Source organism: Crassostrea angulata, chromosome 4 (genome assembly GCF_025612915.1).
Source record: "Crassostrea angulata isolate pt1a10 chromosome 4, ASM2561291v2, whole genome shotgun sequence".
NCBI lineage: Eukaryota > Metazoa > Mollusca > Bivalvia > Ostreida > Ostreidae > Magallana > Magallana angulata.
This window is the reverse complement of record NC_069114.1, coordinates 27150987-27171248: the sequence shown is the minus strand read 5'-3', so window position 1 is coordinate 27171248 and position 20262 is coordinate 27150987. Positions and strand designations below refer to the sequence as shown.

General features: G+C 35.5%; 2 protein-coding genes across 2 annotated transcripts in view; both read left to right on the top strand.

Moving 5' to 3' along the window:
• The first annotated feature begins 405 nt into the window (after positions 1–405).
• On the top strand, positions 406–3105 carry LOC128182194 (uncharacterized). The gene is made up of 3 exons (XM_052850798.1): positions 406–765; positions 2340–2628; positions 2963–3105. Exons 1-3 carry the CDS (start codon positions 553–555, stop codon positions 3103–3105), a joined length of 645 nt encoding a protein of 214 aa, XP_052706758.1. The 5' UTR covers positions 406–552.
• Positions 3106–3756: 651 nt separating this feature from the next.
• The window catches only part of LOC128180744 (mucin-5AC-like), a 41468-nt gene continuing 24962 nt past the window's right edge, over positions 3757–20262 (top strand). Inside the window, exons 1-29 of the mRNA XM_052848894.1 lie at positions 3757–4033; positions 4364–4473; positions 4603–4670; positions 4827–5026; positions 6579–6688; positions 7418–7482; positions 7576–7760; positions 8318–10022; positions 10251–10399; positions 10595–10675; positions 11735–11954; positions 12452–12600; positions 12778–13033; positions 13169–13317; positions 13403–13700; positions 14029–14177; positions 14289–14520; positions 14620–14768; positions 14920–15073; positions 15481–15632; positions 15822–15993; positions 16487–16789; positions 16999–17147; positions 17333–17642; positions 17744–17892; positions 18210–18441; positions 18602–18750; positions 19640–19711; positions 19887–19992. Of these exons, the coding sequence (XP_052704854.1) occupies positions 3775–4033; positions 4364–4473; positions 4603–4670; positions 4827–5026; positions 6579–6688; positions 7418–7482; positions 7576–7760; positions 8318–10022; positions 10251–10399; positions 10595–10675; positions 11735–11954; positions 12452–12600; positions 12778–13033; positions 13169–13317; positions 13403–13700; positions 14029–14177; positions 14289–14520; positions 14620–14768; positions 14920–15073; positions 15481–15632; positions 15822–15993; positions 16487–16789; positions 16999–17147; positions 17333–17642; positions 17744–17892; positions 18210–18441; positions 18602–18750; positions 19640–19711; positions 19887–19992 (6482 nt within the window). The 5' untranslated portion in view covers positions 3757–3774. The remainder of the gene's footprint in view (positions 4034–4363; positions 4474–4602; positions 4671–4826; positions 5027–6578; positions 6689–7417; positions 7483–7575; positions 7761–8317; positions 10023–10250; positions 10400–10594; positions 10676–11734; positions 11955–12451; positions 12601–12777; positions 13034–13168; positions 13318–13402; positions 13701–14028; positions 14178–14288; positions 14521–14619; positions 14769–14919; positions 15074–15480; positions 15633–15821; positions 15994–16486; positions 16790–16998; positions 17148–17332; positions 17643–17743; positions 17893–18209; positions 18442–18601; positions 18751–19639; positions 19712–19886; positions 19993–20262) is intronic.

The window sequence follows — 20262 nt, the reverse complement described above, 5'->3', positions numbered from 1 at the left end:
CATGCAGTTTACAATCTGACAAGATAGAGGGAAAGTTATCTTGTGACTTTTTTTTTTCAAATTTCGAGACCCTTAAAAGAGTAAGCAAAATGTGTTCCAATGATATCTTGATACTTCACTGAACATAACATGACTTTAAACTTTCGCAAACGTTTCTGCAAGAACAAAACTTACGAAAATAATTCTTAAATCGGACACTAGATGTCGATATACAGGGGTTGCTACACTTTTTATACAGTAAATTTTTTTTCTTCGTTAACGATATAAAACAATACAAGTAAATATGCTGGCAATGACTAGGCAACACATCCACTTGATATAACATTGTGAATGCTGCGTACGTACCCAGCTGGACTTCCATACAAGATTTACGCGGGTATTTAAACTACCTGTCGAACACACGGGTTTGGTTCACTGAACACGGGTTCACCTGAGCAGTGTTTTCCAGGCGCCATTAACAGGGATAGCAGACCGTGAGATTGGACATGGCTAATTAAGGCGATTATATCTGTCGTTGCGCATCTTCAGGAACCATTGCAAAAGACAGTCATAATGCTGGGAATCGACAGAGATGAAAAGAAGCGCAGACATTTTACTTTGCTTCACGAGAACATAGAATTCCGTTACCACCATGAGAACCATGGGAAGATCTATTGGGCGTGTAAGGTGGCGGGCTGTCCGGGGATGGTGGAGGAGGATCATTATAAAATGAAGCTGATAAGGAACCACGACCATTCCAGAGGCGTGAAGATTCCACCTTCAAAGGTTTGTGTCATAACGAAGCCAGAAAATCTCGAAATCGTACCCTATATGTATATTATCAATGACATCAAGGACATAATATCATAAACATATTGGTATTGTTGATTTTTACGTGCCTTATTGAATTCGTGGTGTTTTGATTTATATTTCAACTAATTATGCAAAGGTTTCTTCAAATCCCACTGGCGTCAGAAGCAAATTGAAAGTGGGGGGTGGGGGGGGGGGGGGCTAGACTAATCCTCAGATATATTGCGAAAAAAAACTATTTCCCAAAATCATGAAAATCCTAATCCGTGGGGTGGGGGGGGGGGGGGGTATGCCTATCCAAAAAAAATTTTACCTACCCAATTTTTTTTCCCCCAAATCATGAAATTCCTAATCCGGGGGGGGGGGGGGGGGGGGGGCCAGTAGGCCTATTACTCCAACTTTCTCAATCTTTCAAGGTTAATTTAGGAACAACTATACTTCCGGCGATCAAAAGTGGGGGGCTCAACTCTCTCTATAATGCTATGTGCCTAATGGTTAGGTCTACATTTGCAAAAAACAAGTGGGGGGGAGGCTAAGCCCCCCCCTAGCCCCCCTACCCCCCCGGTTCCGACGCCTATGAATCTTATAACACATGTCAGCGGCCCCGTTTATATACAATGAATTGCAGAAAATCCGCCACGATTTTTTGTATAATTATCAAATTAGATTGAAGAAAAGTGACATATCTTGATAAGTGTTGATTGCTTGGATTGTTTTATATTGTAAAATTGACGCATAATCGTTGATTTTACAGACCCAGAAATAGAAACTTTCGTTCTGGGTTGTGACTTTGTCCTTTCAATAAATAAAAATTCATAGACTTTGGGGATGGGGGTTAGTACAATGGAGAAAACGGATATGATGAAATTAAGCAGATCGAACATGGCTTGTTTTAATATCACGTGACATTGTCTATTAGGAAAATCTCAGCAATCGAGGGAAAAGTTATCGATCAGATAACATCAATGAAAATACAACTTACAAATAATGTATTCTATTAAATGAAGGTTAATGGTATATTTAGTTTATAGTCATGTCGAACACGCATACTGAAATGGATTTCACGTGATACGCGTGGTACAGACAAGTTATCTACTGATCTAATGGGGAAGGCTTTTGCATCTTTTAAAAAGTTACATATATGCGCAGTAAAGGTGAAAAATGTATGTACTTGCGCTTGTGCATTATGAAGGCTTACAAATGTAGGGCGGAGCAAAGATTGTGCAAGATTGAATGTAAACAGGGTACCCCTACAATAAATGATAACGCATTTCTTCCATATGATTGTTTTATCTTGAAAAAAGTAATTTTAATGCAAAATGAAAAAGAATTTGCGAAATTTACTTTTTGGTTCATTAACGGAGGGGGGGGGCGCACTTCACATCTCCCTCTTTCTTTCTCTGTCTGTCTGTCTGTCCGTCTGTCTGTCTGTCTGTCCGTCTGTCTGTCTCTCTCTCTGTCTCTGTCTCTCTCTCTCTCTCTCTCTCTCTCTCTCTCTCTCTCTCTCCATAAATATATAAATAAGTTATTTGTTCTGTGTTCGTTTGTAGAGATGGCAGAGCAATCCCTGGTACCACAATGACACCACAGATAACTATAAATACGACCCAACAGAAGCCTACAATATCAACAACAGTATAAAGACAACGAAACCCCCTAAGCCGGCTCCTATACCGCCATCATGGCATTCAAAGGGAGATAATCGGACTCCTAGATTCTATTATTTTGACATGCCGCCCAGTAAAAGTCAAACAAAATCGTTACCCGCCTCTGTTGTTCGTGGATATCCTCCAGGCGGACTAAAGAGAAACTATCATGACTCTGATCCTAACATGTCAGGTATTTTTCATATATTTAAGAGTATCTTTTACAAAGGAATTACAAAAAGTGCCGTTTTACCCCATAAAAAAACAAAAACAAAAAACAACTGTTTTGATCTATTTGTAAGTTTTTTTTTAATTTAATCGCAGAAGCGTACTTAAAACATATTTTTTAAAATTCATGAGTACATGTACCAGTTGTTTACATGATTATGGAATGTTTTCAGAATTTACACACTCTCTTAATAATTGTTTAAACGTACTTATCATATAATTTTATTATACTTCATACGTACACTTTATATTTCCGTAATGTTCTTTACTAGCGTTGTAGACTTTTTTTCTTACCTCAGATGGGACGGAGAGCCTGCGGTCAATGATGGAGTGTAACACCTACAGACAGCAGAGGTTCTGGATCGTGATGGGGATACTGGGACTGGTGGCGCTCTCCATTGTAGCCATAGCACTCTCCTTCTACTTCATTGGTGAGCGATGAAATACTTCTCCAATCCGTAAACATTTCAAATAAAGAATGTAATCGTTGTGGCGATAGCACTCTTGTTCTTTATTGGTGAGTCATGAAATGTTTTCAGCGATCGGTAATTAAAATTAGAAAAAAATAGATGGTCAAAATTACTTATGATTTTTTGGTGAGTGGTAAAATAGTACTTTAAATCTGTAAGCAATACAGCAAAAAATATCAATGGTAATTTTATCTCTGCCTTATGGCCATATTTTGAAGTATCGATGGCAAGGCCTACCCTGAAATATTTCGACAATAAGCCAATAAAGAAAAAAAAATCACACAAATCACACAAAGAAGACTAACTTTGAGAAACCTTGAATTCTTGAACCGTGTGTGTTTATGTTTGGGGTGGGGGAGGGTTTTTTTCCTCACAAAAAATAAATCAACGGAATATATTGACACACACACGTTATTATTTTAAGATTCAAGTAACAGAGGAATTTATTGTATCCGGTTCTGTATTTTTTTTTCGGGGGTAAGGGGGGGGGGGGGGGGGTTGCAACGCGTTTGTGCAATCCGACAAGGTCCCCTCAATTCAAATGTAAAATGCGTTGTCTCTGTCTGCAGCTCAATTGATGATATTTCATTTATAATCAGTAGTTGCTATTATTTTCAGACAAGTCCAGGTTTAATAATCACATGGTAAAACATAACAACGGGGTAATGCATCAAAATGCTTCCGTTGAACCATTCACACCCACGACGGAGAGTACATCACAGGCTACGTCACAGCAGCAAGACACCACGACGCGTGTACAAACTGACCGAAACACTTTGACGACACAGCAGACGTCAACTCAAACAAAGGCGGCAGGAGCTTCAACGGAGGCAACATCGACGTCACCAACGTTACCACCAACGCAGACGACACCGCCGCCGTCTGCTTCTTTATCAACAGGTACTTTTAGGGACTGAAAACCAATGTTAAAAAGTGTACAGGGATATAAATTTATTTGGTCATGTAACCAAATCCTTTGTGACCCACAAGATTTGATTAAGTAAAAACCAAGTTCATGTCCAAGTGAACTTTTTAACATTGTTGTTCATTTCTTGTGTTTTATTTCATACATTTTGATACATCACTCAAGCCAAAGTTTATGACATCCCCTTAGTTAAAGCATTCAGAAAAAAATCGTTTTTGTTCTAGAGTAGGTTAAAATTTAGAAAAGAGATGCCAAGACCAACGATACCATACCGTTTGTAGATCTTCCACTTAATTTATTTGTAGCTCCAATTGTATTTTCTGGATCCTTGAAATTAAACAAATCTTGGACACCTGACCTCAACGATTCAGCATCCTCTGAATATCAAGTGTTCTCCAAAGCTATTGTATATGAGGTATGGCAAACTCCATTTGACTATACATGTATGCTGATGTGTTGCTGCTGGAAGGAAACCTGTCGTTATATGTTGCGATTTACCTACAAGAGAATAGAATCTTGCTAAAGGTATTTTCTTTTTTTATAGATAGATACTGCATTTCTCACTAGTCCTATGAAACATATCTTCAACAATAGTAAAGTCACAGGTTACAGGTAATTTACAATTTATTATCATTCTTTCCTCCCCATTCTTAAATTTTACGAATGTCGGCAATCTTGCACGTATACATATGCAAGATTCGCTGTCCTCTTTTTCTTTAAAATTTGATCAAAATGATGATGCATGAACGCTTTAAATATTTTTGACAGTCCAGGCAGTGTCAAAGTTTTCTTCAAGATCACTTTTTATACCGTTGTGAAAGAGGATGGACAGGTCGATATGTTGAGTGTAAACGTCACGGACGTGCAGCAGACGATTGAGCGCGAGGTGACGAGACAGCAGACGACACGAACCAATGGCTTCCTCGGTGCAGTTATGGCGGAGAGCATAACAATCAAGTTGGTGAATGGTAAACGACGAGTGAACAGAGACGTTTTCAATTTAAAGAAGTTTTTACAATGTAGGGAAATAACGGTTATAATAAACTAATAACTCTCTTTTGTTTTTGAGTGTTTTGATTGAAAGCTCTCGTAACATTTTATTCGAAATTTCTCAAAAAGTGTTAAATTCGGTTTTTAAGATATATCCGCTCATTAATGAGAGGAAACTCTTTATTTGGAAAAGAGTCGGATAATATTTGTTTCCGTGAAATCACGTAAGTTTTTTTTTTTGGTATTTTACTTTTTCAAGATCAGATTTGGTAAAATAAAATGTTACAGAGTTAAATGAATCAAAACACTCAGGCTCTAACAGCGGAAACATATTAATAGGACTGCTGATATAGCTTCAAAACCGAATATAGCATAGACATATATCTCATGGAAAAAAAACTATGATCTGTCCCATGTTTCCGTTTCCATAATTTTTTGTCGAATTCTATTATGAATGCTTAATCATTTCAGCGAAGAAAAGTTAAAACACTTGAAATATATATGAAGGAAAAAGTCCAAAAATTTCATATGAAACCACTTTTAAATTTATAAGAATGACAATAAATATTTTACTGGATTTGATAGTAGGGAAATCTGTCATCTTCTATTCATTAATTCAGTTCTCAGAATACATCGTAAATTTTTCAACAATTTTTAAAACCCGGTACTTTCATGTCTTCATGAAAAAAATTCCATAAACATGTTTTTTTTAGAGGGGGGGGGGGGGGGCAAAGTTTTCCAACCTGACGCGTTTATAAAGCATCCTTGATAGAAAATTTTTCATTGATATGGAATTCCATCTGATCGGAGCGTCGAAATCATTCGACCATGCATGCTCGTTGGTCACAGGAAATGGGTTTGATTTTAAAATTCTCCATCTTTTCATAATCGATTCTCAATGACTGCGAGTCTTTCCATTTATGTTTTTCCGTATATTCGATTAAGTTCTAATACCTTTTTCCCCTAATGGTTCATGAGCAACACTGCAAAGTCCTATTGACAACATCCCAAAATACTCGTGTTTTCTTAGATATTTTTATAGTAGTGCGTGATCAAAATGAAATGGAGCTATATCAATGTCGGAGTGTGTTTTAGTTTTGTTGTTTTATATCTAAATGCTCATATTTTGTGCCTAACACCGTAAAGTCGAAAGTTTTGAAATTTAGTACGTCCATGACGTTGATATCTTGAAATTCTTATCATATACATACACAAATGACTAGCAGTCTCGATTTTTATGCATATCTACCCCAAAACAAAACAAAATCAAAACAAAACAAAAACAAACAAAATAGTTGATTTGAATTTTTTATATCGTGAATCAAAATAAGTGTCAAAATTTCAAGCAGGTGTTTGGGTGATGCAGTGATTAGAATTGTAATAAGTAAAGTAGAATTAGTAGGTTTGAATATGATCGTTTGAACCATTCATTGCAAGCTTCTTCAATCATCTTTAAAGAGTACTCGTAGAGAAGTTACATTCTTCTTTTGGGCGCAGATTGCGCCATGTTGATGTTTTGTTTTACACTAGCCCCTGTTGTGTTCATCGGCGATCTCTCCCTTAACGAGGCGTGGAACGACGCTCTCAGCGATCCTACGTCACCAGTTTTCCAGAATCTCACGTCCCGTCTGAAAGAAGAGGTAAGTGAAACATGAGGCCTATTCAAAAGAGTGGGCGCTCGCGAGCGCTAGCGAACATTTGTATAAGAGGGAAAGAAGATTTTGGCGAGCGCTCGCGAGCACCCGCAAAGCTGAGTGGTAACCTGGTAAGCGCAAAACTTTTTAAGGTGTATCGCATAATACACTTCCATCTTGTGACGTACAATTTATCGAAATAAACAATAAAATCAAGTTTAATTTTATAAATAGTCTCTTTCCCTTAATGGTCACGTAGCAGTGGGTTAGAGGGTTCACTACTAATCTGTAAGTCACGAATACCTATGGGAATTTTAAATTTTTTACCTTTCCAAAAAATTTTAAAACGTATTTTTGTTACAATACTGTAAAATTTGAAAATTCTAAATCGGTGATAGTATTTTGATTATAATTCACTTTAATACACATTTTTCCTTCTAAGTTTCTTTTAGCATTTGCAATGCACAAATGATTATTTGTAATAAGGAATATTCTTTAAGTTTTGAAAATGAAAGTGGTTTATATTTGATTTACAAATATCATTGATCAACCGACCTTTTTGATTAAGTTTGCAAAATTGTGTAGTTAGTTGGAATTAAAGCCACACTTCAATGCAACTTTTGTAAGAAATGTGGAAAAGCTGATTTCAGGAAGTAGCCAGTTTCGCCATGACTAGCCCTATTAAAGAAGAAAAGTTTTCCATACCACGAAAAATATTTCACATTTTAATTACAGCTATTGGCCTCCTTGATGAATTCTATTCAAAATGAGTTCCTCGATGTGCAAATTATGGGATTCCGGTAAGTCAACAAAGTTGAAATTCTACATCTGAAATCGTTTACGTACATTGAAAAATATCCAAATTAACAAAATTTTCTATGCCTTTGTTTTAGGAAAGGCAGTATAAATGTCATATTCAAAATCATTATGACGGTCAATACAACTCAAGACACGCCATTAATTGAGGTATCATCGGTTATCCAAGCCATTCAAAGTGAAGCCAACCGCCAACTTCAAGAAGCCGTGACTGGACTACTACAGAAATTGATATCGCTGTCAGTGGAAAATCAGACTATAGGTATGAAGAAATACAAAACGTCATCCGCTTATCAGGTTTATTATGTATCATTCTATCATTTTATCATGTAAAAGGGGCAAGGTCACGATTTTGATCGAAAATTATTTTTCCAATTTTAATATTTACAATGTTTCAGTAAGACATCTTTGACCGGCAATCGAGTGTCATTTGTTGAGTTATAAACGAGTTACAGAGTTTGACATTCTTTGCTATGTAAACAAAGCGTTTGTTTACATTTTGAATGCTGAAGTTAAAATTCCAGTTTTAGACCTAAAATGAATGCGTAAAACGCTAGGAACTGTTTATTTATGCTTAAAATGAATAAAAGTTAGACAAAAACAAATTAGCTTGAAAAAGTTTTTTTTACTGGTATATTGAACCTTTGTAAACAGAAACAGGGCACGAGCCTTGTTTACATTACAAAGTATTATGAGCCCTGTATCTTGCTAATCATTTGATCACCAGAAATCCATTTCTATTAAAGCTTTGTTCATAATAACACAGGAAAAAAAATTGACCAAAATTGTGACCATACCCTTTTAAAACTCTTGTTATAGCGAACGCAACTACGTCAGCTCCAGTTACAACATCACAGGAAACACGGACGACCCAGCCAACGACTACAACACTGCCAACAACTACATCAACAATGCCCACAACTAAAACAACACAGCCAACAACGACAACAACACAACCAACAACCACAACTACCCAGCCAACAACTACAACAACACAGTCAACAACGACCACAACCCAGCCAACAACGACAACAACACTGCCAACTACCACAACAACACAGCCAATAACGACCACAAGACAGCCAACAACCACAACAACACTGCCAACAACGACCACAAGCCAGCCAACAACCACAACAACACAGCCAACTACCACATCAACACTGCCAATTACCACAACAACACAGCCAACAACGACCACAACACAGCCAACAACCGTGATTACCCAGCCAACAACCACAACAACACTGCCAACAACGACCACAACCCAACCAACTACCACAACAACACAGCCAACAACGACCACAACCCAGCCAACAACGACCACAACCAAGCCAACAACAACAACAACACAGCCAACAACGACCACAACCCAGCCAACAACGACGACAGCACTGCCAACTACCACAACAACACAGCGAACAACTACAACAACCCAGCCAACAACGACCACAAGACAACCAACAACAACAACTACCCAGCCAACAACGACCACAACCCAGCCAACAACGACCACAACACTGCCAACTACCACAACAATACAGCGAACAACTACAACAACCCAGCCAACAACGACCACAAAACAACCAACAACAACAACTACCCAGCCAACAACAACAACACAGCCAACAACGACCACAACCCAGCCAACAACGACGACAACACTGCCAACAACCACAACAAAACAGCCAACAACTACAACAACCCAGCCAACAATGACCACAACCCAGCCAACAACCACGACTACCCAGCAAACAACGACGACAACACTGCCAACTACCACAACAACACAGCCAACAACGACCACAACCCAACTAACAACCACAACTACCCAGCCAACAACGACGACAACACTGCCAACTACCACAACAACACAGCCAACAACGACCATTACTCAGCCAACAACCACAACTACCCAGCCAACAACGACCACAACACAGCCAACAACGACCGCAACCCAACCAACAACCACAACTACCCAGCCAACAACGACGACAACACTGCCAACAACAACAACAACACAGCCAACAACGACCACAAGCCAGCCAACAACTATAACAACCCAGCCAACAACGACGACAACACTGCCAACTACCACAACAACACAGCTAACAACGACCACAACCCAGCCAACAACCACGACTACCCAGCCAACAACCACAACAACACAGTCAACAACCACAACAACATTGCCAACAACCACAACAACACAGCCAACAACCACAACTACCCAGCCAACAACCACAACAACACAGCCGACAACCACAACAACCCAACCAACAATCACGACAACCCAGCCAACAACGACCACAAAACAGTCTACAACTACAACAATACAGCCTACAACCACATCAACTCTGCCAACAACGACTCAACTTTTAATTCGTTCTACTTCAATAATAACACCTGCTGCCCAACCTCCGGTTTGTCAGGAGAAAATGTCAATATCAACAAAAGGGTGGTTTTGTGCTCTTCCATATTACACTGATTTAACAACAAAATTATCTTCTAGTGAGTTTTGCAGGTAAGTGTTTGCAAAAATAGATAGTTTTTTGATCTACATTTCTATAAAATTACATATCAATTTACACAGCCAAATGCAAAACCTTAACATTAATGACTTAATGTAAGAGGGCTAGTACATATGGACATGTGACAAAGTACATAGCCAGTCTTAAACAGCTGTTCTTTTGATAAAAGACGATTTAACAAAATAAGCACATCTTTGATTTTATTTTATTCCTGTTTCTAGGATTATGAGAGACATATTCACATGCATCGTAAATAACGTTGAAACGGACTATAACGTCACGTGTCTCCCTGAAACTGTGGAAACGGTGGCCGGTATTTACGGACCGACTTTGCAGAGCACGTTTGAGATGCCTTACTCCTTAAAACAATGTAAGAGCTATTAATTAACTGTAATTAACACCGGTGTTGTTGATTACTATTCGAAACTTCTCTTGTCTTTTCCACATGCAAAATACAACTTTAAATGTATAATGTGTTTTAATAAGCTCTATGGTAAAGGTCAGGAAATGTGAGACTTGTCGTTTTTTAAAGAAGTAAACTTAAATTGATTCATGTTCATTGTAGGTGATTTCCGACCTGTTGTCGAGACAACTGTACAGTCAACTCTTAGCTCAACGCCAGATTCCACTACGATGTCATATCAAGGTATGCTTATGACTAAAAACATTTTTAAAATGGGGCTTTTTTAAACATCTATACAAATAAAACGACTTTTACCAACAAAATCTTTATTCTAAAGTTGAAATGTTGATATATCTGCGCACCCTCTTTGATGGAGACAAGAAGCATAATATTTATAGAAATTAGGATTGCATAACCAACTAGTTGTGATTCCAATTTCATCTTAGATATGCACAAAAGCATGCAATATATGTCAGTATATTGAATTTTTGAAAATTATGTATGAAACATCAAAAATATATTCTAATATTGGACTTGGGAAAATTTCATATATGTTTTCGATATGATAGGAGAGTTTGGTTGCAATGAAAAATTATGAGAAATTTAGAAAGGGAAACAGAAATGAACTAAAATGAGAACTGTTAGTCAGGTGAACAATGAGAACCATGGGCTTCTTGTTCCATATTGTAATATTTACATTCGGTGTATATTCCTCGTAATGTTTGCACAGGGAACCGGTAACATTCAGTTTTCAATAACACACGTCTAAATCTGACGATGGCGTTTTGAATTGGCTTTAAATCGAAGATTAAATGAAACGTTCAAACTTAAATAACCAATTTGATATATACTTTTGAATGATAATCGTTAAATCATATTAATTTGATATCAAGAAAGAGTTTTCCCGGTTTATAACATGTTTTATGGTTGTTATATCTATAATTATTTTTATACCTTACAAAGACCTATATAATGGCTTAAAACGGTGATACAAAAATAAGTCATACAAATAAACATCAAAATAAATGTAAATATAAACATTGAATGCTTATTTCTGTCGGTCCTTTAACACACAAATATAGTAGCGCGGTATTACATTTGTCTGCACGGTCTGGTGTGTTATAGGATCGACGATTTAAAAAAAAAAAAAGCATATAGTGCTTAAACATGCTTAATGGAAACATTAAAACATATAGACTACAAGAATAATCGGTTTATCAATTTCTTCAGAAAGTTTCATAGTTTCATTAAATAAAATAGTGGAACGCTAAGACACTTTACAGCCGTTGTTGTTATCTGCAGAAACCACTTCAACGACTCAGTCCACTTTACAAACTCAGACAACAACAACAATTTCCAGGACATCACCAATGACAACAACCTCCTTGACAACACCAGTGACAACATCTCTACCTCGAAGTAAATGTAGGGAGAGCAATATAATCATCACCAAGGGTTGGAACTGCGTTGTGCCTCAAGTTATGAATATTACTAAAGCTCTTGATTTCGACAAATTTTGCAGGTAAAGTTAGAGAATGCTAAAAATGCGATGCAAAAGACATGTAACAATTTTAGTCATCACGAGTTTTAAGTATTTTCTTTAACTGACCACAAGAAATTATTTTTATCGCATTTCTTTCTTTAAACATGTATATACCAATTTACCTTATGTTTTTGTCCTCCACATTAGGTTTGTTACTTTAATTAGTTACTGTTATTGAAATTTCTCGGGTTGTTAACATACAATGAATATAATGCTCGGCTTTGCATGCCTTCCATTAACGTTACCGATACTACGGTCTATAGATAAATTTCCATAGAAAGCCAAACGAGTAAAAAACCTAATAAATAATAGTGACAAAACTTCTCAAATAACTATGTCAGTACAAATGCGACATTTATATACCACTTGTAGCGCGGTTTCCAAACTATTGAATTCTACTAAATAGTTTTTTTTTTTAGAAATTTTACATCTTTTAATGCATTGTTTTAAATGATTAAGTTTTAATTGTCTTACAGTATCGTCAAAGATGTGTTTGATTGTATAATGGATGGGATAGAAAAGCAATTCAATGTGTCGTGTGACCAAAACGATACAACTATTGCTATAGAATTATTCAGCCCCATGTTAACGAATGCGTTCAGCCTTAAGAACAATCCAGCAGATTGTGAGTATTCTTGAGATTTGAAAGTTCTATGATTAATTTATCAAAATCTAAAAGTTGTAGAAACTATATGAATTATCTTTTTTACTATAACTTCCTAATTGTAAATGTTTAACACATTGTGTGAACGTTCGTAAAAGTAACCAATTGATGTATACAACGCATTTCTTTATATCATAGGTTATATTGTTACCACTACTCAGAGAATGACCACTACTGTGAAGTCAACGCCTGAAATGACGTCATCAAATCCACCATCCTCGACTCATATATCTACTTTGTCAGAAACGGTTTCAACCATTACCACCAGTTTGACCCCTAATCCATTACTCGCTAAATGTAAAGATAGTGGAGTTTTTCTTGATAAGAGCCTACAATGTGTTTTACCTTATTTTGAACAAATCTCAACAGCAAAAGATAATGAAACATTCTGCAGGTAAGAAAAAATAGTCGATTTAGTTACTATTTTCATTACTCTATACATGTATATCATAAAAAAGGACCGAATATCAAAATACATGTATGCAATAGTATGTAAGTATTTGATTGACATTTTTTGGCAATATTTTAGAGTTGTGGATCAGATTTTCCAGTGCATCATCGACAAAATAGAATCAGAGTTTGGGGTCACTTGTAGCGAAAAAGACAAAGAACTTGCTATTTTGTCCTACGGACCAACGTTGCAATCTAGCCTAAGCCTGAGCTTTGCACCCACGAAATGTAGGTTGTATCAAATATTTCAACGACTTCTTCTTGAATAGAATACCTTTTACAAATAAATGTTTTCGAACTTTGGTATATATAGGCGAGTTTGAAACAACTACCATTACAACACCATACATACCAAGTTCAGCAGTGCCTGAGTCGAAGACAACCTCCACATCCACATCGACAACATGGACTACTGGTCAAAGCACAACAACACTACCCCCATCTTCTCAAATGACTGTACCAATAACCACACCCGTGTCTTCAACCACTACGCTGTCCCCTTCGCAGCTAAAATGTCATAACGAGGCAGAAATCATGGCTAGAGGATGGCAGTGTGCTCTGCCTTTGTATAGCAACCTCACAACGTCATCCGACCTACCGGAATTCTGTCTGTAAGTATCAGCGAGTGCGTTATGATAGCGAGGCTAGGGGCGTGGATATTTTCAGTGATATATTTATCTCTTTATAAAGATTTCTTCGACAAAATTCAACTAAAAGACCTGATCAATTAACTATCAAAATACAGGATATATATATATATATATATATATATATATATATATATATATATATATATATATATATATATATATATATATCAGTACTCATTTAATAGTAAATAATATTATTTGGTTTGAAAATGTTGCAGAACCATTGACAAGGTTTCCGTCTTTTGTAAATGAATAGTATTACTTTTTGAATTTTTTTTTTATTGAACAGAGCTGTGGGCGGGGTAATTGAATGTATCTTGAGTGATATTGAATACAATTATGGCGTAAACTGCAGCAGAAGTGATCAACAAAACGCGCTTTCGTTTTACGGTCCAACTCTACAGTCATCACTTCCACTGGGCTTTAATCCCACAAACTGTGAGTGCTCATCAATGCATGATTTTGAAAATTGTTGAAAATTTGAATTTTTAAATTTAAAATTTGAAATTAGATTTTGAAATTTGAAATTAAATTTTGTAACTCACAAAGGCTCCTTAGGCAGCGATGGAATATCTGTTGTTCCCGTGACCATTGAGCCTGGGACGCCATCTCGGGTGACGTCATTTCCTGTTACAATTACTTCACCGGTATTACCATCTACAGAATCTTTATCACTGTCTGTCTGTAAGGATACTGCATTAATCCTTTCCAAAGGCTGGGTCTGTGCTCTTCCTAAGTACATGGATATTTCTACAACAAATGATGTGACTGCATTTTGTAGGTAAGTGAAAGTGAAAACTTTTTTCTGATTTCATCGTGCATGAAAATGCATCTATTATTTTTCTCTTTTTTAAAAATCCTTGGTCTTTTTTCTACAAAGAGCGACAGAATCCGTGTTTACCTGTATTCTGGACAGCATCAGTTCTGAGCACGGTGTGACTTGCACAGCCAGTTACAAGGATACTGTGATTGAAACTTACAGCCCAAACCTCCGCTCTATTTCCACTGCTTCCCTAGATCCCCGACAGTGTAAGATGCTGACTTGTGTGTTAATTCTCATTCATAACTAAAACTATATGTATTTACTCAGTTGTTTATAGACTACCATAAATTTGCAAAATTCAATTATAATAATATGGCGTGAATTTTAAGATTATGAGTGGTAATGTTTATGTTTTAGGTTATATAACAACTACCACTCCTACCACTACCACTGAATCTCCACTTTTGGCTAAATGCCAGGACAGCGCCACTATAACGTCAGCAGCATACTTCTGTTTCCTTCCTCTCTATATCAATATGACGACTGCCACTGATAAATTAGAATTCTGCAGGTACTAATAATTCAAATGTGCTACATTCATATCATATGAAAATTGTGGTGGAGAAATTGTTCAATGACATAAATGTATGGTATACGACCACCGTCCTTCATAGGTTTGTATTGAAAAAGTCAAAATGGGCTCTGGTTGAAAAAAACATACATAAATAAAAATAACTCATTTAAATATGAAGATTGGTTTTAATTTTACATGTTGTTAAGGTTAAAAGTAAATTTTGAATTGCTAAAGACCATGTTTTCGCATAAAATGAATTCTGAAATTATACAATTTTTAATCTTATGCCTCAAAAGGACATAATGATAACCAAGTAAAGAAAGTTCTAAAATGTGTGTTATTTGAAACTGTTTCTGAATACCAATCCGCTTAATTTCTCTTATTTTATGCATTTCATATTTTAGTGTAATAGAGGTGGCCTTTTCTTGTATTGTGAAGAAGATAGAAGCCGATTACAGCATCCGGTGTAGAGAGGGTGACAAGGAGAAGATGATTAGCAATTACGGGGCGGATCTTACCACTTCTCTCAAACTCAAATTTGACCCCCTTAATGATTGTAAGATTTTCTGGGGTTTTGTTCTGACTAGAAATTGTCCAATAAAACAAATTGATTTTCAGTGATATAAATGAATGCTTTTAATGGGCTGTTGTTGTTTTTTTTTACAGTAGATTATGCATGCACGATTATTATGTTTTAATTCCGTAAATATTCATATCTGTTGATATTATTGCTATCTAATTTAAGGTTATAACATGTCAGAAAAACATATACGAATTGCAAGATTTGCTGGAATAGCGCGATACTCACCTTGTCAGGACAGAATGGAACTATTGGCAAAGGGATTGTATTGTTTAGATCTCTTCCATCAAAATGTAAGCCAGTTACTCAAGGAAGCATCTTTTGAAAGATTTTGCAGGTATGTGGTTTAGTTTCAATTGCTGTTCTCATTTCTCCCTGACCTTCATACCATTCTTCAATGTTTCTGTCAGTTTTTCAAACTTTGCTTGGAGACATGCATTTATTCTCACTTGGTGATATGTATCTTCATATCTTATTTTGAACAAATATTAATGGTAGCATTGCCATATCTCCCTTTTTTATAAACTTTGTTTATTGATTGTGAATGTATATTTATTTATTAAGTTAAATGTATTAATTTGTTTGGCGCTTAAAGACATTCGCAAATTTATCTGGGTGTACTATTGCTTATATTGATAGTTGGTTCGAACTGAAAGACATTCCTTAATTTATCTGCATGTAATTTTGGAAATATTGTTATTTGTTCCGAACAGAAAATATCATAATTTATCTCTAAATAATATAGGATGTATTTTTTTTATGCCGCTCCAAATTGCTGTTTGATGGTTAAACATTTTCTTCATTTCTCCTTTCTTTCATAATATTCTTAGTGGTATTGAGATTTTCTCTTCCTGCGTCATGACCGAAATGGGGAAAAAACTCAAGGGTTCGTGCAATGAAGTGGAACAAGAAATTTTCATATCAAACCACAGTATCAGCTTGGAAAAGACATTTAGCCTCGCTTTCAAACCCGCAGACTGTTTCATGGCGTCAACCACAACAGTGGAAACTACCACTACATCACCACCAAGTCTCTGTCTTGATTCAGAACTTATATATGTCAAATTGATGCTATGTGCTGGTCCTGTTTTTTCATCATTGAAATCGGAGAAAAAATTCACATCATTTTGCGGGTATGAGTAATTTCTGCTAATACTTGACGTTAAATCATATTTTACTTTATTTAAATCAGAAATGAATATAAAAAAATACACAGAAAAATCACTTTGAGAAGTTATAATTTTATATTCAGGTTTAATTAAATCAAATAATTTTAATACTCAGGATTATCATTTTGAAAAATTATGATTTTTTATTTTCAAATCGAATAATTCTTTTTTAGGGTTTTCTTTAAAGTTTTCGGGTGCATCATAGATAGAATAGAATCCTCAGAAAATATCACATGTTCCAAATCAGATGATGCCAGTATCGCTCAGCTTCACGGTTCAGAGATCCACCGGAGATTGGCTCTTCCGTTTAACCCCGCGGATTGTTAGTACAGTTATTTTTTCTTGTTTATTGTGTGTTTTAAATAAAGAAATGAGATATAAATACACTACGATGTGTAGTTATCTAGAAATGAAGTTTTCTTTAAGAAATCCTACCTTTTCCACGTAAAATTATTATAAATTATATAGATATTTTCGGTATATGTTTTTATATGTTCAATACTGTAGGTTATCAACCAGCAAGCACTACAACCGAACCCATTACTCAACCCTCAAGTACTACATTAAGTACTTTAGCAGAGACTAGTACCCAGCCCTCAACTAGTACTACAACCACGACCAGTACTCTATCCTCAATCGATTCCTCTTCAACAAAACATACCACGATATCAATTTCGACCGAAACTACATCGAACCCGACGACAATAGAACCCGGCCCGTGTCGGGATCTAAACAAAGTTAATATGTTCATCCTGCCCTGCATTGGTCCAGTCTTTTCATTCATTTCGTCAACCAAGAATTCAACTAATTTTTGTGGGTGTGTATATTAATTACAAATATTTATTCTAGATCAATTTTGCATATTATTGGTGAGAAAACTATCCGAAATATTTTTTCTTCTAAATTGGTTCTTTTCAGGCTTATGATGAGAGTGTTCGACTGCATCGTTAACAAAACCGAGAACGATGGAAACGTAACATGTTCTTTGGACGATAAAAAAGAACTAATGGAAGCAATCGGACTGCAGATGAACAAAACACTGCCATTACCGTTCAGTCCAGAACTCTGTGAGTGATTTTATGAGTTTTTACTAAAAATGAAATCATTATAATCTTTGTGATTATGTACTGGAACTAGTTTAATATAAAATTCACGATGTAAATGTAAAGAAAAATACCTACCAACTCAATGTTACATTCTACGATAATAATTTATTGTATGTGATCCTTGAAAGATATTCAGATAGCGAATTTTGGCTTTTAATAAATACCCATCCAGAAAACAGGGAGTTATGAATAAAGATGACAATCTAGGAAATATGTTAAACTTTTATTATTGAGGCATTCTTCTATGTTTTGGATTTTTGTTTTATATTCTTGTTTAGGCACAGTTCTTCTGGAAAAGCCTTTGGTAGAATCCACACCAGCCTCCGTCACTAATATCACAACGCCTGTAGATTCCATTTCACTATTAATGACTACGGCCAGCACAACCCCTGTGACAACAGATCCAAGCCCTTGTCAAGATGTTAACAAAATGAACATGTTTATACTGCCCTGCATTGGACCTTTGTTTTTCACTATTTCATCAGCGAAAAACGCAACCGCATTTTGTGGGTACGTTCATATGACCTAATACAGTAATTCGTCATAATTGTAATGGATTTAGTCAAAGCTAGCATTTGTGAAATAAGTTTTACATTAGCGAGACTGCAGGTGCTCATGGATACATGCATTTAATATGCTTGGTATATGACTGATATCTTTTATTTTGCAGATATATCGTGGAAGTGTTTGATTGCATCATCAATAAAACAGAAGTTGAGGCAAACAGAACGTGTTCCCAGAAGGATGCCAGAAAGCTTGTGCAGACAATCGGGCTCCAGATGAACAAAACACTGCCATTTAACATAAATCCAATGTTATGTAAGAAGTAGAGTTAACGTAGTGCAAAGAATTATTTCAAACTTGTCAGAAATGAAAGAGGGCAAAAAGTAAATCTACTGCTTTTGAAATTGTTATAGAAAAAAAAACGTTTTGCCAAAAATAAATATTGAACCAAAAATAAACCAAGACATACATGAAAAGAACTAAAATGTTTGTAAACTTTCAAAAATTACGGGGTTTAAAACACATATTTTATTCACAGCGTGAATGAAGTCTTATATATAATAAACATATAATGAGCATGTTTCAAAATGTATGGAAACTGTATAGAGGAAAATATTCGCCCCCGTTTTATATTCGCCCCTTTCGCCCTCGTTGCTCGCCTGGGCGAATCCCAATGTCTCAAGTAATCTCTCTTTAAATACAATTGTGTCAGGGTGAATTCAAACCGGAGCGAAACTCTATACAAGTGTAGAAGGGCGAAAATTACACGGGGCGAAAATAACCCAGTATACAGTATATAAAAAGCAGTCATGACAACCTTAATATTCATGTACATGTACAACAAAATTGGTTATCATTTATGAATGTTCAAAGACTTTGAATTTATCTGAAATAAATTTCTTTATTTAATGAAATATATGAGAAGATATAAAAATCTATAATATATTCATTATGAAAGTATAATTGTACGACACTTTTTTACATATGATTGTCAAAAGTCCTACATATGATTTAGTATATTTGATATTGAGTTTTCTTCTGGAATATTCTTGCCTTATTTATTAGTGACATTTTCATGTAATGCAAAAACTGGATCATTTTCATTTTAAATATTTTTGTTCAGAAAATAACATTGTTTGAGGCCGTTTTTCTGACACATGCATAATTTTTTTCTTGTTTTGAATTGATATGCATTGTTTTTAAGGCTCTGAGCGATATGGTTATTTTGAAACAACAACAACAACAACATCCGAGTTCACAACCATAAGTTTAAAGGGTGTGTATCTCAATGGTACAGTTTAAACAATTCAATTGTTATGAAACATGATTACATATTTTGATTTTGAATTTTAGTATTTTTGCATATATAATCTATTATCTTTTCAAGAAACCACATATATGAAAATAAAAGTCCGTTGAGAAATCATTGAATTTATAATCTATTTTCACAGATTCAAAATGTAAAAGTAAGTCGGAGATATTTTCTCAAGGAATTCATTGCATTGGACCGTATTACAAGTTTTTAATGACGGCAACCCAATATGGAGCAGTTTGCAGGTAAAGATGAATTGGTTTTTGTTAATGTGATTCGATGATTTATTTAAACAAAATTTTGAAATCTGACAGATTTTTTGCAATATCTTTTAAACCGATAATTTTTTTTAATTTATATCTGTTTAAAGTCATAAACTTGAACACAACTCCAGGCATTTTCATATCCTTTTAGACCAAGTTCGATGTAAAAAAGAAAAAAAAGCAATGTTGTATTCACATGAAAGGTCGCATGAATTAAACCTTTTTATGTTTTCCAAAATGTTGGATATTATC

What these genes read in the sequence shown, in the direction of transcription:
- LOC128182194 (XM_052850798.1), top strand. Translation starts at nt 553, where the DNA reads ATGCTGGGAATCGACAGAGATGAAAAGAAGCGCAGACATTTTACTTTG. An exon ending in TGAAGATTCCACCTTCAAAG is followed by an intron (nt 766 to 2,339) that starts GTTTGTGTCATA and finishes GTTCGTTTGTAG; the next exon opens with AGATGGCAGAGCAATCCCTG. An exon ending in CTCTGATCCTAACATGTCAG is followed by an intron (nt 2,629 to 2,962) that starts GTATTTTTCATA and finishes TTCTTACCTCAG; the next exon opens with ATGGGACGGAGAGCCTGCGG.